Source organism: Podarcis muralis, chromosome 17 (genome assembly GCF_964188315.1).
Source record: "Podarcis muralis chromosome 17, rPodMur119.hap1.1, whole genome shotgun sequence".
NCBI lineage: Eukaryota > Metazoa > Chordata > Lepidosauria > Squamata > Lacertidae > Podarcis > Podarcis muralis.
The window spans coordinates 25,546,346-25,566,849 of record NC_135671.1 but is presented as its reverse complement, the minus strand read 5'-3'; the positions used below and the strand labels follow the sequence as shown (position 1 = coordinate 25,566,849).

At 43.1% G+C, this 20,504-nt stretch overlaps 1 protein-coding gene across 7 annotated transcripts in view; it reads right to left on the bottom strand.

Moving 5' to 3' along the window:
• Positions 1–20,504, bottom strand: part of CCDC171 (coiled-coil domain containing 171) — a 207,451-nt gene that overhangs the window by 97,431 nt on the left and 89,516 nt on the right. For all 7 annotated transcript variants that reach the window (XM_077921218.1, XM_077921217.1, XM_077921222.1 and 4 more), the window contains 5 exons: positions 15,909–16,416; positions 13,751–13,867; positions 8,231–8,457; positions 7,409–7,591; positions 4,947–5,132 (listed from right to left, as the gene is read on the bottom strand). In XM_077921218.1, the coding sequence (XP_077777344.1) occupies positions 4,947–5,132; positions 7,409–7,591; positions 8,231–8,457; positions 13,751–13,867; positions 15,909–16,416 (1,221 nt within the window). The remainder of the gene's footprint in view (positions 1–4,946; positions 5,133–7,408; positions 7,592–8,230; positions 8,458–13,750; positions 13,868–15,908; positions 16,417–20,504) is intronic.

Genomic DNA, 20,504 nt, shown 5'->3' with positions numbered 1-20,504 from the left:
TTTTAAAAATAACCCCGAAAACAGCAATTTAACATGAATGTTACTCTCTAACGACACCATTGATCCATAAAATGAAAGCAATATTCAATGCACTCTACTATAAAATAAGACAATATTAAAAAGGTAAAGGTACCCCTGCCCGTACGGGCCAGTCGTGACCGACTCTAGGGTTGCGCGCTCATCTCGCTCAAGAGGCCGGGAGCCGGCGCCGTCCAAAGACACTTCCGGGTCACGTGGCCAGCGTGACAAAGCTGCAACTGGCGAGCCAGCACCAGTGCCGCACATGGAAACGCCGTTTAGCTTCCCGCTATAAAGGGGTGCTTTCCAACTGCTAGGTGGGCAGGAGCTGGGACCGAACGATGGGAGCTCACCCCGCCGCCGGGATTCAAACCGCCGACCTTACGATCAGCAAGTCCTAGGCACTGAGGTTTTACCCACAGTGCCCCCCGCGTCCCAAGACAATATTAGAGATGATAAAAATTAAAAAAAAAATTTTCTTAGCTGCACTGAGGATAGTCACTGTTTGTTTGTTTGTTTGCTTGCTTTTTGCCAATCATTTTCCTTTATTTGATGAATTCAAAAAGATACATAATGTAGAATTTGCATTACAAATTGAAAAACAACAACAGTAAAGACCAGAAAAGGAAAGAACAGTGATAATTTTTCAGTTTGCTATAATATCAATCATCTTCCATTCTGTTATTCTGCAGTTCATATCTTTATACAGATGATAGTCACTGTTTGGATGGGGGGCTTTTATCCATTCTGCAGTCAATCAGTCAGTAGCTGAACTGGTTTCCACATAGTCACAAAAACAAATGAACTGAAAAAGCCTCAAAAACAAAAAACGCAAAATAAATAGCAAAAACCAAAGTGCCAAACTCAATCCGCTCCAGAAGTCCATTTGACTTCCAAAATGTTCGAAAACCAGGGTGCAGCTTCTGATTGGTGCAGATGCCCCGGAAACAATAGCTGACAGCTGCATCAGACGTTCGGCTTCCAAAAAACATTGGAAAACCGGAACACTTACTTCCAGGTTTTCAGCGTTTGAGAACCAAGGTGTTTGAGAACCAAGGTACCACTGTATTCCAAAGCTAAAGGATAAGCACAGTGAACTTTCACATGCATCCTTGCTGTCCTAACTTAACACATCGATGGTAAATTTTAGAGAGCATTTGATCTTAATAATTGTGATGAGATCTTTTTTTGGGGGGGAATGTTTGTGCTAATTGTTGGGCCCAACTGAGCAGGCAATGCTGCATATATTTATCTCAATGGGAAATGATCACTGAAACAAAAGGAGCAACTTTGCCTGGTGGATTGTGCCCATCGACTTTGAGGAATTCTTTGCCCCTGAACATCCTATCAGGCTCCTCTATCCAGAGGCTTCCGATAACTAGTTAGGATGGCATTATTTCAGAACCTGGGCTGTAACAATTGGATCCCCTTAGCATAGTTTGCTTGGGTTTTGCTGCTTCCTTTTCTGAATTCTGCTGTTTGGTATTTTATCTTTAATTATGATATATTTTAAAGTTTTTTATGACTGATGGTATGCTTTGAGTGGCCACCTGGAAAAAATATATGTACAGTGGTACCTCAGGTTAAGTACTTAATTCGTTCCGGAGGTCTGTTCTTAACCTGAAACTGTTCTTAACCTGAGGTACCACTTTAGCTAATGGGGCCTCCTGCTGCTGCCATGCCACCGGAGCCCAATTTCTGTTCTTACCCTGAAGCAAAGTTCTTAACCTGAAGCACTATTTCTGGGTTAGCAGAGTGTGTAACCTGAAGCGTATGTAACCCAAAGTACCACTGTATTTAAAAATATTTAAAATCAACGCAACTTACCAAAAAATTTCTCTTGAAAGAGCGCCTACAAACATACTTTTTATATGCTATGAATGACCACACACTCTAGAAAGAAGTAGATTTTTCTAGTACTAGTGGATAGGGAAAGCTCAAATTACCACAAAGCTCTAAAACAGTATAGATTCTGTTCCCATAAGCACCAAGTCTTCTTTTTCTTTGCAAATGGAGACAGTTGGACTATCTCTTACCACCTAATAAAGGCAACAATCTAAGAACAGTGCTTAGCTCTGAATGACCTTGAAACATAATTGGCAAGCATGCATGTCTCTACGGTATATGCCATTGGGTAGATAAAAAATATATGGGATTATAATCAAAACTGATAAAGCTTCAAAATTAATCAAGGGTGTTTTAAACTTCTTGATGAGAGCAACAGAATGTAATATGGCGTAATTGTTAATATATGTTGCATGATTTCCAAAACGAAGCGGTCAACGTGAAACTGTAAACTATATTCTCGGGTGCCTTTATCAGCATTTCCTTTTAATCGTGGATTCTTTGGAATCACCGCAGAACCCTTGATTGTGATTTTGCAAAAAGGGAAACTGACAAATCATCAGCATATGTCATTCCAGTATTTTGCACGTGTATGAATTGGTTTATGTGGCACTTCTATTGCACATTATGTACATTTATGATTACTTTTTTCATGTTGATCACTTCACAGGAAGCATTTCATTAGGGAATTGAAAGAAATAAATGCTTGCAGAACCTGAGGCCTGGTTCTCACAGCCTGGTAGGCCAAAATTTACTAGGACTCTCAGAGGGAAATGTGCATCCTTTTTGCTTCTTTCCTCTTAGTTCAGCACGGCAGTTAAGCCAAGGTTTCACGTAAGTGTACTGCCTGAACACAGACTCACAGCTAAGCTTTCTTCTCCTCAGCCACGAGCTTAGCCAAGATTTCATCTCGGTTGCATCTCATAATCACGGGGGAGACAACTTAACCATGGTCTATGTTTGGACAACACAATATGCCAAATCTTGGCTTAGCTGCTAGGGACAAGCAAAGCAGCTGCATTCTCCTCCCTGGGAGCCTATAGGTTCACACTAAACCATGGTCTGGCTTAGTGTTAATACTGAAGGCATCTTAAGTATCTTCCTCATATGGATGGATTCGGAATCCATTTTTCCAATGGGCATAAAACAGCAAAGAGTCTCATTATATCTCTACACCACAGAAACATGTTATTAGTTTATCCAATAAGTGGATAAACTAACTGGAAGAATTCAAAACCTGCGGGACCAGAGATTAACAGAAGACTGGTGTAAATTTACGGACTATTTGAAAAGCAATTGTGATGACCAGATTACGTTTGTAGGTTTGCAAGAGGTTTTGTGAGGTGAATTATTTGAATTATTGCAAAAATGGTTAAAGAGGTGGATTGTGAGTTAAGATCATTAAAGGCAATAGGAATTTAAGAAATGTGGAAGAAATGATAAAAATGGTGGATCATCAGACGTGCTGATGGGAGTACAAAAAGATTGTATAAGATGTGAAGTTCTGTGGAATGTATAACAATTGGTATGTTGAAATTAATAATATATATATATATATATATATATATACACACACACACACACACACACACACACACACACACACACACATGTTATTAGTGGCACTCATGTCCCAGAAACAGTAGCCTTCTCACTGTTGAACAGACTGCACCCAGGCTTCCACAGTCGCAGCAATGAACCTTCTGCAGCCCTGCACATTTAATTTTAACACAGAAGGAAAAACCATCACCAGCTCCTGTTGCATGCTGCGGGGGGTGGGGGTGGGGGACGGCATGGCCCAATTGCAAATGAATGTTTGACTCTGCTGCAAACCACTCCATGGCTTGTGCAAAGGGTGCTATGGCAATTGTCGGAAGAAGGAAACTGGGTTTGAGATGAACTCCTAGGCACAATTCCCTGTGCTCATTTTGCTGGAGTGGACAGAGCTTCTTCTCTTCCTTTCCTGAGAGCATCAATAGGCAGAAACTGCATATTATTTTCTTCCGTGGGCATAAATTCCTGAATTTTTAAAGAGGGGACAATATACTGCTGTCCATTTTGGGTCAAAGCAGCTGTGGACTTTGGGCTTTAAAATCTCAGCTGTGCCCCTGAGCAACGCCAAAATACCCCCACCCCCACCTTACAATGGGTGCACGGAGGCAGGGCCGGATTTAGGTTTGATGAGGCCCGAAGCTACTGAAGGTAATGGGGCCCTTTAGCTGTCCAGCTGTCCTTTGCCAACAACAAATTGCCACTGTTTTTTGGTGTTGAAAATATGCTATAGGCTCATTTATGGACCTCATAGGTATTTAAAGCCATTTGCACATGCAGAATGTAGGCACCCTATATACAGAAATGAGCAAACCAGTGATATTTTAGGGAGCAGGCTAGCAGGCGGGGCTCATGACTTACATCATAGGAGCCTACACAACACAAAACACTATTGCTGTAGGTAGGTTTTATTTTATTTGTTTTTTATCTTATATTTTGGAAATGTACATCCAGGGTTTTCCCCCTTTAATTTTTTTTGGGGGCCCCCCAAGAAAGTGGGACCCTAAGCTATAGATTGTTTAGCTTATACAGTGGTACCTTGAGTTACAAACGCCTCAGGTTACAAACGCTTCAGGTTACTAACTCCGCTAACCTGGAAGAGTTACCTCGAGTTGAGAACTTTGCCCCAGGATGAGAACGGAAATCGTGCTCCGGTGGCGCAGCGGCAGCAAGAGGCCCCATTAGAGAAAGCATCCCGCTAGTAAAGAACAGTTTCAGGTTAAGAACGGACCTCCAGAACAAATTAAGTTCATAACTAGAGGTACCACTGTACGTAAACCCAGCACTGCCTATGGCACCCTCTCGGCTCAGCACCCAGTGCGGGTGGAATCTATCATGCTCTTCTAAATCCACCTTTGGGTCAAACCGTTTCCTCTACCCAAGTGGGTTCAGGATACCTCCCCACCTGGAAACCTAAGTTCACACCGAAATGCCTGAACGTGCTCTCCATCAGGTGTTCTCCTGAGCAAACCCAAGTCTTGCACAGAGGCGAAAGTAGCATCTTCATTTGGATGCTGAAACGCGGGTCCTACCTTGACAGCTTCGCTTAGAGTTTGGTTTTTGTCTGCTTCTTCGCAGGAATGCACTTCCAGTTTATACTGCAGCTCCTGAAGCTGTTGTGCCTGTTCGTTCAAAAGCATTTGCGCCTGCTGCTCCCGTAGCAATGCATTATTTAGTTCTTCACATGCACTTTCAAACCTCTCGCGGGTGATCAATTTCTGATAAAGGAAATAAATTGTGTCCTGTCATGAAACAGCGGCTTTGTTTTATACACTCGACTCTCAGCGTTCCCACTTGCCAATATGCAACATTCTAATGCAAAAGTTTTAAAAACACTCAATAGATCTTCTCCTAGTCGGGACCATTATGCAGGGCTAAATTGCCCTGCGATATTTATTCACCAGATTCCCTTGGAAACCTGGTGCGGAAGTACAAGGGCCAAGGGGAGCTTTTTTTTCTGATCAAAAAGAGGTCAGAAAATTATTTCTGTGAAAGGAGCTGATTTGAACAAAGGTACCTACATTGTTCCAAACATAACGCCTAAGCTCAGAGCCATACATACAGGCCAAGCCAAGACCAATGACTGCAATATGTGAAATGTTTTAGGGGGAAGAAGGCAATCCTGCTATTGTAGTTCAACATCAGCAAGCCATCTTCCATAAATTCAGCCTAATCAAAGACTCCGGCTCTCATTTTGAATTCTTCTGCGGGAATATATCACTCCGTCTATCACCCAGATTGTAATTTTAGGGACTTGTTCTGAAATAATGCTGTCCAGAACAAACAGCGTTTAAAGCAAGATATTCATATACTTGTGAAATCTCATTCTCATGGTTGATGGGTCCATAAACACATAAGCTGCCATCTTTTCTTCCTACCGCCCTAAATCAAGTGTTTGCTGTCGGTTCTGTGTGAGACTTAAATGTGAAGTTAGTCGCTTTAATGTTTTCTAATGAAGTTAGCACATCATACCCAATGCAACTTGAAATTTCTCTTTTGCAGAGATTTGTCTGGTTTGTACGCATTAGAATGGATTGGAATCCTTAGTTTGTATATGTATGAAGGAAACTTTTTATTACATGTTCCTTTAGAGTATGATATGGGAAGTTCTTTGTTTTGAGTTTGAAACACCTTGCCTTATTTAACAGGACAAAATAAACTGTTCCAATAAAAAGAAAAAGAAAATGAGCATGTGCCCATGCACTTTTGCCAATTTAAATATTGCAAAAGACAACCTAATAAACCAAAACAGATAAAGGGTAGAGCCCGTTTTGTCTAATTAAAAACAACTACGGTTAAAGTTGGGACAAGATCCAAGATTTGAGGTCAAGTTACAGAAGAGCAATTCTCCATCTCCATCCACTAAGGGCGGGGGGGGGGGATTTCTACATATGTGCCAGATAAAAATTAATGGGGGGGGTGTGTGTCAAAATACCAAAAATCAGGTATATTAGAAAGGAACACTTAGGGACAAACATGTGAAATAGTTTGAGGTAAAGCAATTACTATCTTGTATGTATTTTACTCTTCCTTGTTTTCCTTGTTGTTGTTGGTTTTTTAAAAAATGCACCACCTTCCTTTCTTTAAGAAATTACATTATTTCTCAAAGGGAAGAAAGATGGTCAAGGCAACTAACAAGCTGAATGAATCTTACAGATCCACCAAGCCTTTACAGACCACTGAGGAAGTGACAAGACCACCAGGCCCCTGAAGGCTTTTTTCACCCGTTACAGAATTTCGGCGTGGGAGGCACTCCAAATTAATGGTCAGATTGCCACAGGTGACAACTGCACATGTGGAACTTTCACTACAAACACACCTTCTGGGAATCCCATGAATGGCTGCCATTTCCCACGGCTTCCCACAGCAACCACACTCCCTACCCCCCCCCAAACCCTCAAGCATTGTGACTGTCATACATCAGGGTTACTCTAATGTAGATCAGTACGTGCTAACACTGAAGTGTCTCGACCCATAGGTATCTTATAAAATGTGAAACAGCACTTATTCCGTTGAGCGTTTCAACAGTTGGTAGCGACGTGGCTGATAAGGAAAGCAGAATGAATACACAGATCACTTTGCTTGAGTGATGCTAACATGCAATTTTAGCGTTCAGACTTCACTTCTCCAGCAGCACAAGCATAATATTTAAGGAACTGGAGGCGGGGAGGAGGGAATTGGCTTTGTTGACAGATCAAACATCATTATTTACTCAACCTATTTTATCTTGCAACATAAGGAACTAATCATATGGAAAGAACCACTTGTTTCTCCGCTTTTAATATACCTGAATCACAGCAGGGAGACGTTTACAAGACATGGTTTTTGTGTGAGCATGGGCAGAGTGGAAGGAAGGGGGGAGAGAGAGAATGCAAGAATAGATGGATTTTATTATTTGGTTTTCTAAGGAAGGCTGAGTGAAAATGGAGCAAAAGGAAACCTCTCCTTTAGATGAGGGTTATTCCCCTCCCCCATCTAAATCAAATATACTTACAGATTGCTTAAATGCATTTAATTGCTCTTGCAGGCTCTGGGCTTTGTCAGCCTCGTTTCTCATCTCATTCAAATTCCGTTTGAATTCTGTGAGCTCTAAGCGGAGTGACCGCCGTTCCACTTCTGCTGTATGTAGCCTTTGTGTAAATTCAAATATTTGCCTCTGCAAGAATGCTATGCTTTTCTGGTAGTAAAAAGGAGGGGGGAAAGAGAGGAAATAATATTGTTAGCTGCACTGATTAGGCAATAAATCAATAGCATTTAAAGCATGGGAAAATTAAAATGAAGCATGTTTTCTGAATTCGCGCAGAAAAGTGAAACATTCTGAAAGCTACTATTGCATGTTCCTGAAGCAATATGTACAAACAGAGGATATATTCCAAAACTCAAAACAAGGCAGAGGTCCGTGTTGAGGAAACATTTATCGTATTTTTGTATCTATCGCACATGTACTTTTGTAGTAACACACAACCCAAGTATGCAATAAGTGATACTTAAAGCACTTTTACAATTAAAATCATGAACTGCTCTTAAAAGATTTGCTTTTAAAAAGAAGATTGTGCCTTGCCTTGAGTGCTAATGGCTGGGAATGAAGTTTTGTTTTTAAAAACAAGAGAGAAAGAGAGAGAGAGAATATCAAAGCTAGGTACAGTTTGAAAAATACACTCCCTTTCTTGTAATTTTCCAATTTTACTTTTAAGGCAGAACACTCTGATGCTACACAAACTAAGTGTTGCGGGGCAGAGAATAAAAACCCACGGACATCTGAAAGCAAATTCCCTGAGCACAGTAGCTGTTGTATGCTAATTGCTTTCATACAAACCGTAGCAGGGGCTCTATCATTGATGCCTGCTTTAAGAGCCTGGGCGTTTATTTTATGGAGCCCGCGAGCCAATCTCTGAACCAAGGTGTCTTTCTCGATGTAGGTAATGCTCTGGCGGCCGTCTGCTACGGCAAACTCCATCATGATGAAAAGTTTGTCCATGAGCTTCGAAAAAGAATTCCTTGCCACATTGATAAGCAAATGTCCGGAAAGCCACGAATTCAGATCTTGAGAAGAAAAAGAAGCAAAGTCCATTAAACCAGTGGGTTTGGGCCTACCTCCCACTGAGTACATATAAATTATGGAAATGCTTCATATAGGAAATAGTGAAACACAATGTTCTGGGCCTTTTAACATACAGAATTCCATACCCCAATATGGAAATAACCAAAGGTTCCAGTTTTATGTAACTTTAATCTTAGAGACTGAACCCTATGGAACACAGAGGTGCTTACTTTTGAGGAAACCTGCTTGTGATTCTGAGTAATTCCAGACCCTCCAAATGTCCCTATTTTCCAGGGACAGTCCCAGATTTACAGAAACCATCCCAGTTTCTGATTTGATCCCAGAACGTCCCACTTTTCCTTAGGACGCCCCTATTTTCATCAGAAATTTTTTGGAGGGTATGGAGATATGCGACCCCTCCAAGCCAAGGAGATAAGTAACTATGCAACCTTTAGAAGACATCTGAAGGCAGGCCAGTACAGTGGTACCTCAGGTTACATATGCTTCAGGTTACATACACTTCAGGTTACAGACTCCACTAACCCAGAAATAGTGCTTCAGGTTAAGAACTTTGCTTCAGGATGAGAACAGAAATCGTGCTCTGGCGGCGCGGTGGCAGCAGGAGGCCCTATTAGCTAAAGGGGTGCTTCAGGTTAAGAACAATTTCAGGTTAAGAACGGACCTCCGGAACAAATTAAGTACTTAACCCGAGGTACCACTGTACAGTGGTACCTCGGTTGTCGAACGTAATCCGTTCCGGAAGACAGTTCTGACTTCCAAAACGTTTGACAACCGAGGCGCAAAGGGTGGTCGGCAAAGTCAATGGGGAAAACAGAAAAACACACAGTGGAAGCTGTTTGACTTCTGAGGCGTGTTTGAAAATGGAAGCAATTACTTCTGGGTTTTCGGGGTTCAGGTTCCGAATAGTTTGGCTTCCGAGATGCTAAAAAACCGAGGTACCACTATATAGGGATTTAAAAAAAATGTTTAATGTTTTATTATGTTTTTATATATGTTGGAAACTGCCTAGAGTGGCTGGGGAAACCCAGTCAGACGGACAGCATATATTATTATCATTATTGAATAGGATGTCCCTATTTTCATCGGAGAAATGTTGGAAGGTTTGCAACTCATGCTTCTTAGTGAATGATTGTTTAACAGAATCCCACTGTTTCTTGCAGAGGGTCTCCCTAAAAAACTTCTACATAAAATGCTGCGTAGACCAACCAACCCCCAAATATTCCAAGAAGAGGAGTAGTGTATTGTCTACATAGGTACTTGTTTGATTCCGTGTTGGGACATGGCTCACTGTAACTCTTTAGGTAAACAGTATGTTGGCTAACACCAATCTGCAACAGGGCAATTCTAGTGGATGAAAGAGAATCTCTCCAATTCCACCTTTGCACACAACAAACAATTCTCTTAACATCTGGTGAAATTGTACGCCCATATGCACAGACAGAATTTGCCACAGGAGAAATAATGGCTTTGCTAATGAGAATTGGTCTTATGCTCTCTTCTAATAGTGCATCTTTTTCTTCGTCTTCCTTGCATTAATCTACAGGTTGCAATATATGACCTGTTGGATAAGCAGACTAATAACTGCTTATAAATATCAGTGAATGTGTTACAGATTCAAAAGTAGAAGGTAAGTCGCTGAAGCAAATTTATAACTGTTTTCCTTTCTTCCTTGACAGCTTAGATGTCTAAATCATTTGCTGCTTAAAACTACTGAGGCTTGGTACCTTAATGCCACACTATTTATATTCCAAGACAAGAGAATATAATTTACCTTATTCCAAGGCAATTAAAATTTTACAACTACAATTACTTATTTCCCCAATGGATTTTGGTAATCATCCTTCTCATATAATGGGCCTAAGGCCGCAGCACACCCAACATGTTCTGCTTACTGCTAGATTCGTCAGGTCTGTAATTAATAATTGTGTTTAATGTTGATAAATAAAATTGTCAGTGCTCCTACTACTAATTGGTATTCCAGATAACGGTTAATAGGTTTATTTATGCCTTAATAAAAGTCTTGTAATTTAGTTTTCCCTCTGCAAGTCAGGTCTTAATCTGTCATTACTTGTCTTACGATACTATCAGGGTAAGATGACAACCATGGCAGAGCTTATTTACATTCAGGAGAATACCAGATCTCCTGTTGCTGCAGAGAATTAAAATATTTGTTCTGAAGTTTAAAGCAGAAAGCCTATCGAGGCACATTTTTTAAAGCAAGCCATCTTTTTTTCTCCCCCTTGCTTGTGAGAACAAAAACAAAGGATTTCAGGCAAAATAGAAAAAGAGTACTACTCCAAAAATATTATTTTCATCTGCAGCCAAAGGATCACTTGAACTAATATGAAGTAGGATACAAACGGAATCAAAGTACTTTATCGGTTTCTCTGTATTAACATTGCACCTGGAATATAATCTGTTCAGATTTCAAGTTGCCTGGGCATGGTTCCAAATAACTACTTCAGGTACGCCCCCCCTTCAGGATATAATTCACACTGGGATTTTTTTATTTAGGAAAAAAAATCATTTTGATAAGGAGAGCTCACATGTCATATTACACTGAAAGTCCCCTTGGTTTCAGAAATATGCTGCATGGGGCAGGATAGAGGGGCTGTTCTTCGAGCGGCGCAAATTAAACCCCCTTGGGCATGTAAAAATAGTTGTGGTGGGCTCTTAGCCATGATGTTTGGGGTGTGTAGAGGCTGGTGAAACCAGACTATGGTTTTAATTTTGTTTCCATTTAATTTTTCTTGGCCAGAGTTGTAGTTTGAATTATCAAGTGCCATTGGTATAAAAACATTTGATAGACTGCATTGTAAGGTAAAGGACGCCTGGATGGTTAATTCCAGTTGAATTCGACTATGGGGTACAGCGTTCATTTCCCTTTTAGGCCGAGAGCGCTGGCGTTTATCCACAGACAGCTTTCCAGGTCATGTGGCCAGCAGCACTAAACACTTCTGGTGCAACGGGACACCGTGACAGAAACCAGAGCGCACAGAAAAGCCATTTACCTTCCTGCCACAGCAGTATCTATTTATCTACTTGCACTGGCGTGCTTTCAAACTGCTAGGTTGGCAGGAGCAGGGACAGAGCAACAGGAGCTCACCATGTCACAGGGATTCGAACTGCTGACCTTCCGATCAGCAAGCCCAAGAGGCTCAGTGGTTTAGACCACAGCGCCACCCATGTCCCTACAGAATGCACTGTATTCTATCTCTGTTGTTTAAAATTAGAAGTCTGAACGTTATATATATACATATAACATTCGGGCTAATGCTATACCAGTCTTCTTTCCCCCACCCCACAGGATTGCCAGAGAGATTTTAAAAGAAAATAAAAATATTTCCAGGATGGGAAAGCACACAATTTCTAAAAGCAAAGCATCACCTCTGGTTAATTTTTAATGAATAATGGTTCTGACTAAAACAAAGAAATGTGCGGGGATAGAATCATTCACGGCTTTGAAAGGTGAAACGAGAATACAATTCAATTCCACACGGTACTGTATTCTGCTGTATCTATAACCAGAGGGAAAAGAATATATACACTCTGAGTACCTGGCCACAGACTATCAAGGAATTACAGTAAAAGCACTAAATAATTTATGCGGTGATGAGCGTGTGAGAATTGTCCTGCACAAACACAGTTACAGTGCAAAGAGCAAGCAAGTCTTTATTAAACAAATGAAGCAAAAACCAATGAAAAGTGACAAAGATTACTCCAGTGACAACGGGAAGGATGTCTGGTGTTTTGTTTTTTCTTTTGCTTTTTAGCAAAACAGAACAAGGAGGAAGGACTGGAGTCCTTACTAATGTTTGTGTGTCCAAAAGTTCAAAACTCAGCTTAATCTCCAAGTGATCACAATACGTTCAAATAAATCTTACACGCTCGTTTCCTCTAAGTGCCACTGTTATACTGGTTAAATGTCAACACTCGTGTAAAAATGAATTCTAAGCCTTGGGTACAAAAAGGTTCTTTGGGTGCAGCTGTGGAACTGGATAGACCCAATATGTTGTGTGTGTTCTTTTGGATTACCAAGCCATATTAAACTGATTGGAAGTCAAAAGATGTGGTCAAGCACAGTTTGTTGCTGTTTAAGAAGGCTAAACCCCAAAATTCCCTTAAGTTGGTGGAACAATTGTGTTGTTCCTTGAATCAGGGTGCATGCTGCAATTGTTACCTGAAGATGTTTAGTATTTTCCCATGGTTTGTGGCCTGTGGCTCGGGAGATGTGCCACACCAGCTTCAGGGAAACGCAACCCCTGGCTGAGAACCACAAGCAATGGCGTAAGTGGATTCAATCTCATGGTCAACACCAGAGTGCAGAAGTATCCACATACCAAGGACAGTCGAGATGCTGAGGCAACCAGTTAACAATTTCTGCCTTGTTCCTGAGTGTCAGGATTTGAAATCCTTGGCAGCATATAGCTAAGACCATGTTCAGCCACCTTATACAGTGGTACCTCTGGTTAAGAACTTAATTCATTCTGGAGGTCTGTTCTTAACCTGAGGTACCATTTTAGCTAATGGGGCCTCCCGCCGCCGCCGCACAATTTCTGTTCTCATCCTGAAGCAAAGTTCTTAACCTGAGGTACTATTTCTGGGATCTTCCTGCAGCTATTGGGAAGCCGGCCAGTGTCGCGGAAGGCAGTCCCCGCTCTGCTCCGTGCCGGTTTAGCGTAGTGCATGGGCAGGCAGGCAGGGGTCCCCGAGCCTGCAGCAGGGGTCTATGGGCCGGTTAAATGACCCCCATGGACTTCTTGTGGCCCATGAGCCTTAGGTTGCCGACCCCTGCAATAAAACATCAAACATTAAAAACTTCCCTAAACAGGGCTGCCTTCAGATGTCTTCTAAAAGTCACATAGTTGTTTATTTCCTTGGCATCTCATGGGAGGGCGTTCCACAGGACAGGCGCCACCACCAAGAAGGCCCTCTGCCTGGTTCCCTGTAACCTCACTTCTTGCAGTGAGAAAACCGCCAGAAGGCCCTCAGAGCTGGACCTCAGTGTCTGGGCTGAACGATGGGGGTGGAGACGCTCCTTCAGGTCTACTGGGCCAAGGCCGTCTAGGGCTTTAAAGGTCAGCACCAACACTTTGAATTGTGCCTGGAAACTTACAATAGCGGGACTGGCTCTACAGGATCACCCCACCAGACTAGATGCTACAGTTTACCGCTTATAATTAGCAGGGAAATTGTACCATTTGCCCCATACGTACTATTTGAAGATTCAAGATACCTGGGATATGATCAGCAGAAAAAAACGGAAGACGTTACCTGTCTTGTTAACCACTTCTTGTAGCTCGACCATTGAACTGAGGATAGCGGCAAGGAGACTAGGACTGGTAAGCCAATTGAGCGCTTGAAGAGAACGGATGTGTTCCTTCTGTTGCCCTGCATTACAAAACAAGTGAAAACAATCCAATGGTATCCCATAGTATTAGATTAAAACACATTTGCGGCGAGGGAGGCTGCTAAAACAATCACTCGGATTTGGTGGCTACTTGCAAAAACCACACATTTACTCAAAGATATTTGTAACATGTTTTAGCTGCTTATACGTGGGCAAATGGGTTAAACCCAGCTCCTCCCAGCACCATCATCCTACTCTCCAAATAATGCCTCCAACCCGAAGCTGTTCAATAAAAATAAGATATGCAGGGTCGAAAACGTCCCACTGTCTAGTCGCCACGACTACCCCAATATTGCAGATGTGGGACTGAAGTTGAAAGAACAGTGGTTCAAGACCATCTAGGGAGCTCACAGCTCAGGAGACATTTAACCCAGAGACTTTCTAGTCCGTAGCTCACACTCTTTAGCAAGAAGAAGAAGAGTTTGGATTTGATATCCCACTTTATCACTACCCGAAGGAGTCTCAAAGCAGCTAACATTCTCCTTTCCCTTCCTCCCCCACAACAAACACTCTGTGAGGTGAGTGGGGCTGAGAGACTTCAAAGAAGTGTGACTAGCCCAAGGTCACCCAGCAGCTGCATGTGGAGGAGTGGGGAAGCAAACCCGGTTCACCAGATTACAAGTCCACCGCTCTTAACCGCTACACCACACTGGCAACCAGGGGAAGGGCTATAGCTTAGATATAGAGCACATGCTGGTGGGCTGGGAAAACACAATGACTACATTATTACATGAGCACTGTTCCACAGCATTTGATATTTTCCTTTACATACATTCAATCGAAATAAGATGGGTTTATTAAGCAATTCTATATCCTCCCACCACGCGGACGAAGAATTCTACGAAACAGTAGTCAATATCCGGAATCACTGTTCAGTGTTGGGAATCATATTTGCTGAATACACAAAGCTTCACAGCTTGTCTTTCATCGTACAAAGTCTGGTACCTTGCTTCATTTAAAGGTTTTCAGAGACTTTGAGATAAAAGATTTCAATTTTTGACTTGTTATGGTTTGAAGGAATTCTATAAAAGATTGTCTATTGCGAATCATCGTGTTGCCTAGACATTGCTGATGTCAGATAAACAAGGCTGAGAAAGATGGACCAGAGGCCTTACTTGGGATAAGCAACTTCCTGTGCTCTTATGCTACGCTCATGCTACACCAACTCTTAAAAATCTGCAAACGTTCCAATTATTAATCTCATGGCAGTTCAATTCAGATGTGCCAAACCATAGATTACAACTGAAAAAGCCTTCCCTGTGGTTACCATAAAACAACTTCCATGATTTCATTGGTACAGAGCTCCGTGGGACAACACAAAAGCCCGATCTCCTAACCATGGTTAAGACATGTGCCATAGGCTTCCACGCTCCCATCTCGTGCTTTAAGTCCTTCACGGATTGTTTTAACCATGGAGAAGCAATGGCCATGGCTAAAACTAGCCAGCAGAGCTCACAAACCCTGGATTTGAAGGGATCTTGTTTGTGTTAACCATGGCTTGCCCAGGTGCAGGCATCATGCTACGCCATACTACGGAAGAAGAAACCACGGAATGGAGACCTGAATCAGGCATGGTCAACCTCGGCCCTCCAGATGTTTTGAGACTACAATTCCCATCATCCCCAGCCACTGGTCCTGTTAGCTAGGGATGATGGGAACTGTAGTCCCAAAACACCTGGAGGGCCGAGTTTGCCTATGCCTGACCTGAATCTACATGGAAAGCGTACTCTGCATTTCCTAAACACAATCAGGTCTGCAATGGGTCACAGTCAATTCAGATTCAGTTTACCATCCGTTCAGATGGGTGTGTGTGTGTGTTTCCTGTGTATTTAACACCGTCTCTGGGGGTTTGGGGCTCTTTTAATTAACACGCTAAATTTGGTCTTAACAGCTTAAACATAATTTCCCCCCTCAAATTATAAAGCCTATGCCCCCCATTGCCTTGGCATAATATAATTGTTATTTAAGTACTGAAAGTGCAGTTTGACACCAAACATATAAATCACCGGCTGATTATCTTACTTGACAGGTTCTGCACATCCTTGGAGTCTCCTGCACAGACTAAGATTCCTATGCCTTCTCTAAAGCTGTCCACCCAGGAGAAAAGGGAGCTGCAGGACTGGCCCAACAGCTGAAGCCTCTTGGCTGCCAGCACAGCAATGACGCCCTTGCGGAAGAGGTGGATCATGCTGCCGCCATGTTTTTGCTTTTTCGCCTGGCCGTCGCTCGGCTTCCTTTCCTCGGCCTCGGACAAAACGTTGGCCAGAGTCCGGATCTCTTGCTTGAAAATGTCGCAGGTGTTGACTTGATCTTGGAGGAAGTCCCTTTGGGTCGACAAGGCGCACGAGCGGCTGTAGAGCGCGTACAAGGCTCCGGAAAGCAGAGCGCAGGCCGCCAGAAGAGACATGTGCTCTTTTTGGTTTTGAGTCAACATGGTCTTAAAGTGCGAGTTCTCAAAGAGCAATTGCTCCTGCCTCTTTTCGGCGGCGGCAAACTTCTCCTTGGCTTTCTCTGCCATTTCTTGATATTTCTGCAAATGTGGGAGGAGATATGGGTTTCAAGGAACGGAATCAACCGGCAGCCTCTTTATAAATCGGGAGAAATGGCAGAAGCAATGGGGCACATGGCAAACTCCAGAACATCAAAACCCCAAAGCTGCTGCATCGCTCTGTAACCAGCCCATTAAATCCAAGCTCTGGAAAGGCATGTTCAAAATTACGAGCTCGCTAAAGAGCTAATGAAAGTGAAGCTGCTTATTAAAAACAAACAAAACAAAACAAAACAAAACACCAAGCCCTAATCTCATATTCCAAACCTATAAAAGTCAAGATGCTCATCAGTGGAAGAAGAGAAGCAGCACTGTCCTTAAAACATAACACCAGCAACTGTTTAAAAGGGCTTTACAATAAATTTTATACAGTGGTACCTCAGGTTAAGTACTTAATTCGTTCCGGAGGTCTGTACTTTACCTGAAACTGTTCTTAATCTGAATCACCACTTTAGCTAATGGGGCCTCCTGCTGCCACTGCACCGCCGGAGCACCATTTCTGTTCTCATCATGAAGCAAAGTTCTTAACCTGAAGCACTATTTCTGGGTTAGCGGAGTAACCTGAAGAAGCGTATGTAACCTGAAGCGTATGTAACCCAAGGTACCACTGTATAGAAGCTGGATAAATATTAATTTGGATTACTAGAAAGACTTTACAACAGCCATATTGCACTGTCTGGGTGACTAAAAGTTAACGGCTGAGCTTGGGAAATTAATTTGGGGAAAGTTACATCCTGCAAACAAGAAAAAACTACTCTGGAATGCATATTTAAATATTTTGAATAACTGTTGCTACAGATAATTGTCAGATAGGGAGGCGGGAGTTCTTTTTATCTACAGTGGTACCCCGCAAGACGAACGCCTCGCAAGACGGAAAACCCGCTAGACGAAAGGGTTTTCCGTTTGCAAGTTGCTTCGCAAGACGATTTTCCCTATGGGCTTGCTTCGCAAGACGAAAGCCCATAGGGAAATCTCCGGGACAGCGGGGAAGCGCAGCGTGTCTTCCCCACTGTCCTCGGACCTCCTCCCGCCGCCCGCCATCGGAACGAAGCTCCGATGCCGGGCGGGGGCGGGAACGCGTTCTCCCGATGCCGGGCGGGGGGCAGGAACGCGTTCTCCCGCCGCCCGCCATCGGAACGAAGCTCCGATGCCGGGCGGGGGGGCGGGGACACCTTCTCCCGCCGCCCGGCTTCGGATGGCTTTCCTGAAGACTTGGGGTGGGAGGAGGGTTTTCCTTCCCACCGCCAACATTCAGAATGCTGTTCTTAATGTTGGCGGTGGGGAGGAAAAACCCTCCTCCCACACAAGCCCCGGGAACAGAGGGAAAGCGCTGCGCGCCTTCCCCTCTGTTCCCGTACCTGTCCTGAAGGCTTGCGGTGGGGAGAAAAGCCCTTCTCCGCACCGCCAGCCTGGCAAGCGGTTTCCATAGGAACACATTAATTGATTTTCAATGCATTCCTATAGGAAACCGTGCTTCGCAAGACGAAAAACTCGCAAGAAGAATAAACTTGCGGAACGAATTAATTTCGTCTTGCGAGGCACCACTGTATTTTTCTATTCTTTTCCATTATCTTAGCTATTTTTTCTGTTTCCCCACCTCTTTCTCTTTTTTATATCATTGTGTTCTGTAACGATCATGAGTATTCCATTTTGTATTTTCTTCCTCTTTGGTATTCTTCTTTTTTTGATATATTGCTTTTTATTATCTTTTTTATAACTGCCTTTGGATTTTAGTGCTAAGAATCTTCAGTAGGATTGTTTTTAATAAATAAATGTAATGCCAGCAATGATTCACAACATACTGCCGGGTCAAAAAAAAAATCATGAGACCAATATCACGATATGGACTTGAAACCAGTTTTGGATGATCTATATCGCCCAACCCTAACACACATCGTGATTCATGATATATTGCCAAGTCACAAAAAAAGTCATGAAACCGATATCGTGATACGGACTTCAAGCTGGTTTTGAACGATATAGCGCCCAGCCCTAAACTCGGCTACTTCCTCTACTAATGCTGTGCTAGCCCTGCTCTTCAAAAAGAAGATGCAGCCGTCATGTCACCTGTTGCATCAACATCTCAACTTGCGCTTAGCAAAATGCAGGGGCACAGGAAGGGGGGTGATGGGGGCAGACCACCCCAGATGTCCACCACCCCGGGTGCCCTCACTGAGGGGGGTGACATTTGGCACGCCACCCACCCACGACTCCCAAGCCTACCCCGAGCCGTCGGAGTAAAGGGGGGAAAACTGTGCCGCTTTGCCAGCAGCATTCCCCACCTTCCCCCTTCGTTTTGACAGATTAGTGGAGGCTTGGGAGTCGCGGGCAGGCAGCACACCAAATGTCCGCCATGGGCGGCTCACTCCACCCCTGGCTGCAGGGCATTTACGCCGCCCTGGGCGCCCAAGCAGCTATCCTGTGTCTGTGAGGGCACTCTCTGCACCACGCTCCCCTCGGGAGCACACCTGGCCTGGGCAGCGGGGGCAAATGCTCTGCTGCTGGCCAAATGTATACCATATGTACCTGCCTTACCTTGTAACCTGCCCCTTGCCCAGGTACTGATCTGCATTATGCATTAAAGCCTTTGACAGCAGCCGGACTAGGAGTTTGCCTTCTTTGCCCGGCGCTAAGAGCCAGGGCAAGTGTCGACTTCAGCTTTCAACTTAACATAGCAACTAGTGTATTTTATCCGTCCATAAGTTGCCCCCATGTATAAGACCACCACACCCCATTTGGGGGGACTCAATTTTAAGAAAATGAGGGGAGATGGCCCAAAGTTGTTGAGCTTCTCCCCCCATGCAGCTGTGGGTAGGAAACACCCCCCAGATTGCTCCCCGCTCGCTGTGGCATCGGGGGAAGCTGCGCTCCCACCAACCGGCTGGCTGGTGGGGCACCGCTTCTTCCCCCACATGCCACTATCCGTGTATTGGACGACCTCAGTTTTTTGACATGATTTTTGAGTCAAAAAACTTTGTCCAATACACAGAAAAATATGGTAACGCAGGCCAATACTGCAGTAATCCTTAACCATCTTATCTATGAGCAAGAGCAAAGTCAATGGTTTAAAGAACAATTATGCTAGGGTTTTGGTGTTTGTTTTTTAAAGACAAGAACAGGACACATGGCTGGGTTAAGTTAGTTTAGCAAAAGAGAATAGTAAACTAGGGAAAACCTGGAGAGACAGAAATAGATAGGCAGCAGCTGGAAAGGGGAAAGTAAAGGTGATCTTTTAATTACTTTGCAATCAACCCCCTACTTATATATTCACAGATTAATTATGTCTCGGGCAGAATTGTATTTTCAAGAGAACGCTCTTTGTATTATTTGATCAATCACTTATTGCTTTATTCTTCACATACATAATACCTGCTATTCCAATAAATGCTCAAAAACTTAATTTGGACAAGTACGTAAATTAATGACTGGATAATAAGCATTGTGAGATTGAAGTCACAGTAATGCTTTGTGATACACACACACACACAGAGAGAGAGAGAGAGAGAGAGAGAGAGAGAGCATGCAACACCTCTAACTCGTTCAATCCATGAAAGTGAGCATGGATGTAGATGCCTATTGCAAAGTTTCAACATAATAAAAAGCTTTGTATGCAGTATTTGCATAAGTTAAATTCATTCATGGCCCTGAATGCCAATTCACTAGACAGGCTAACTGTTTGCCTTTCTATTGAATCAGCATCCTGGACTATTAATACATTTATCTACTTTATCTAAGCTACGCTGGCGGAATGGAAAATGAATATTTTACCGTCTCAGGAAATTACGCATCGTCGACAAGCCTAGCCAATGGGATGCCCTCTAGATATTGCTTAACTACAACTCCCATCATTCCTGACCTTTGGCCACAACGCTAGTTGAGGCTGATGGGAGCTGCATTCCAATACCCTGCATCTTTAAACATTATTTGCAATTACGAAAATGCAAGTGGAAGTGAAAATTCGCATAATTCAAACTCGCAGAAAGGAAGCATTATTACAATAGTAAATTAACCATTGAACACTTAAAACAGGTAGTTCTCTGGAATGACCGTTTCCTTGCTTCCATTTTGGC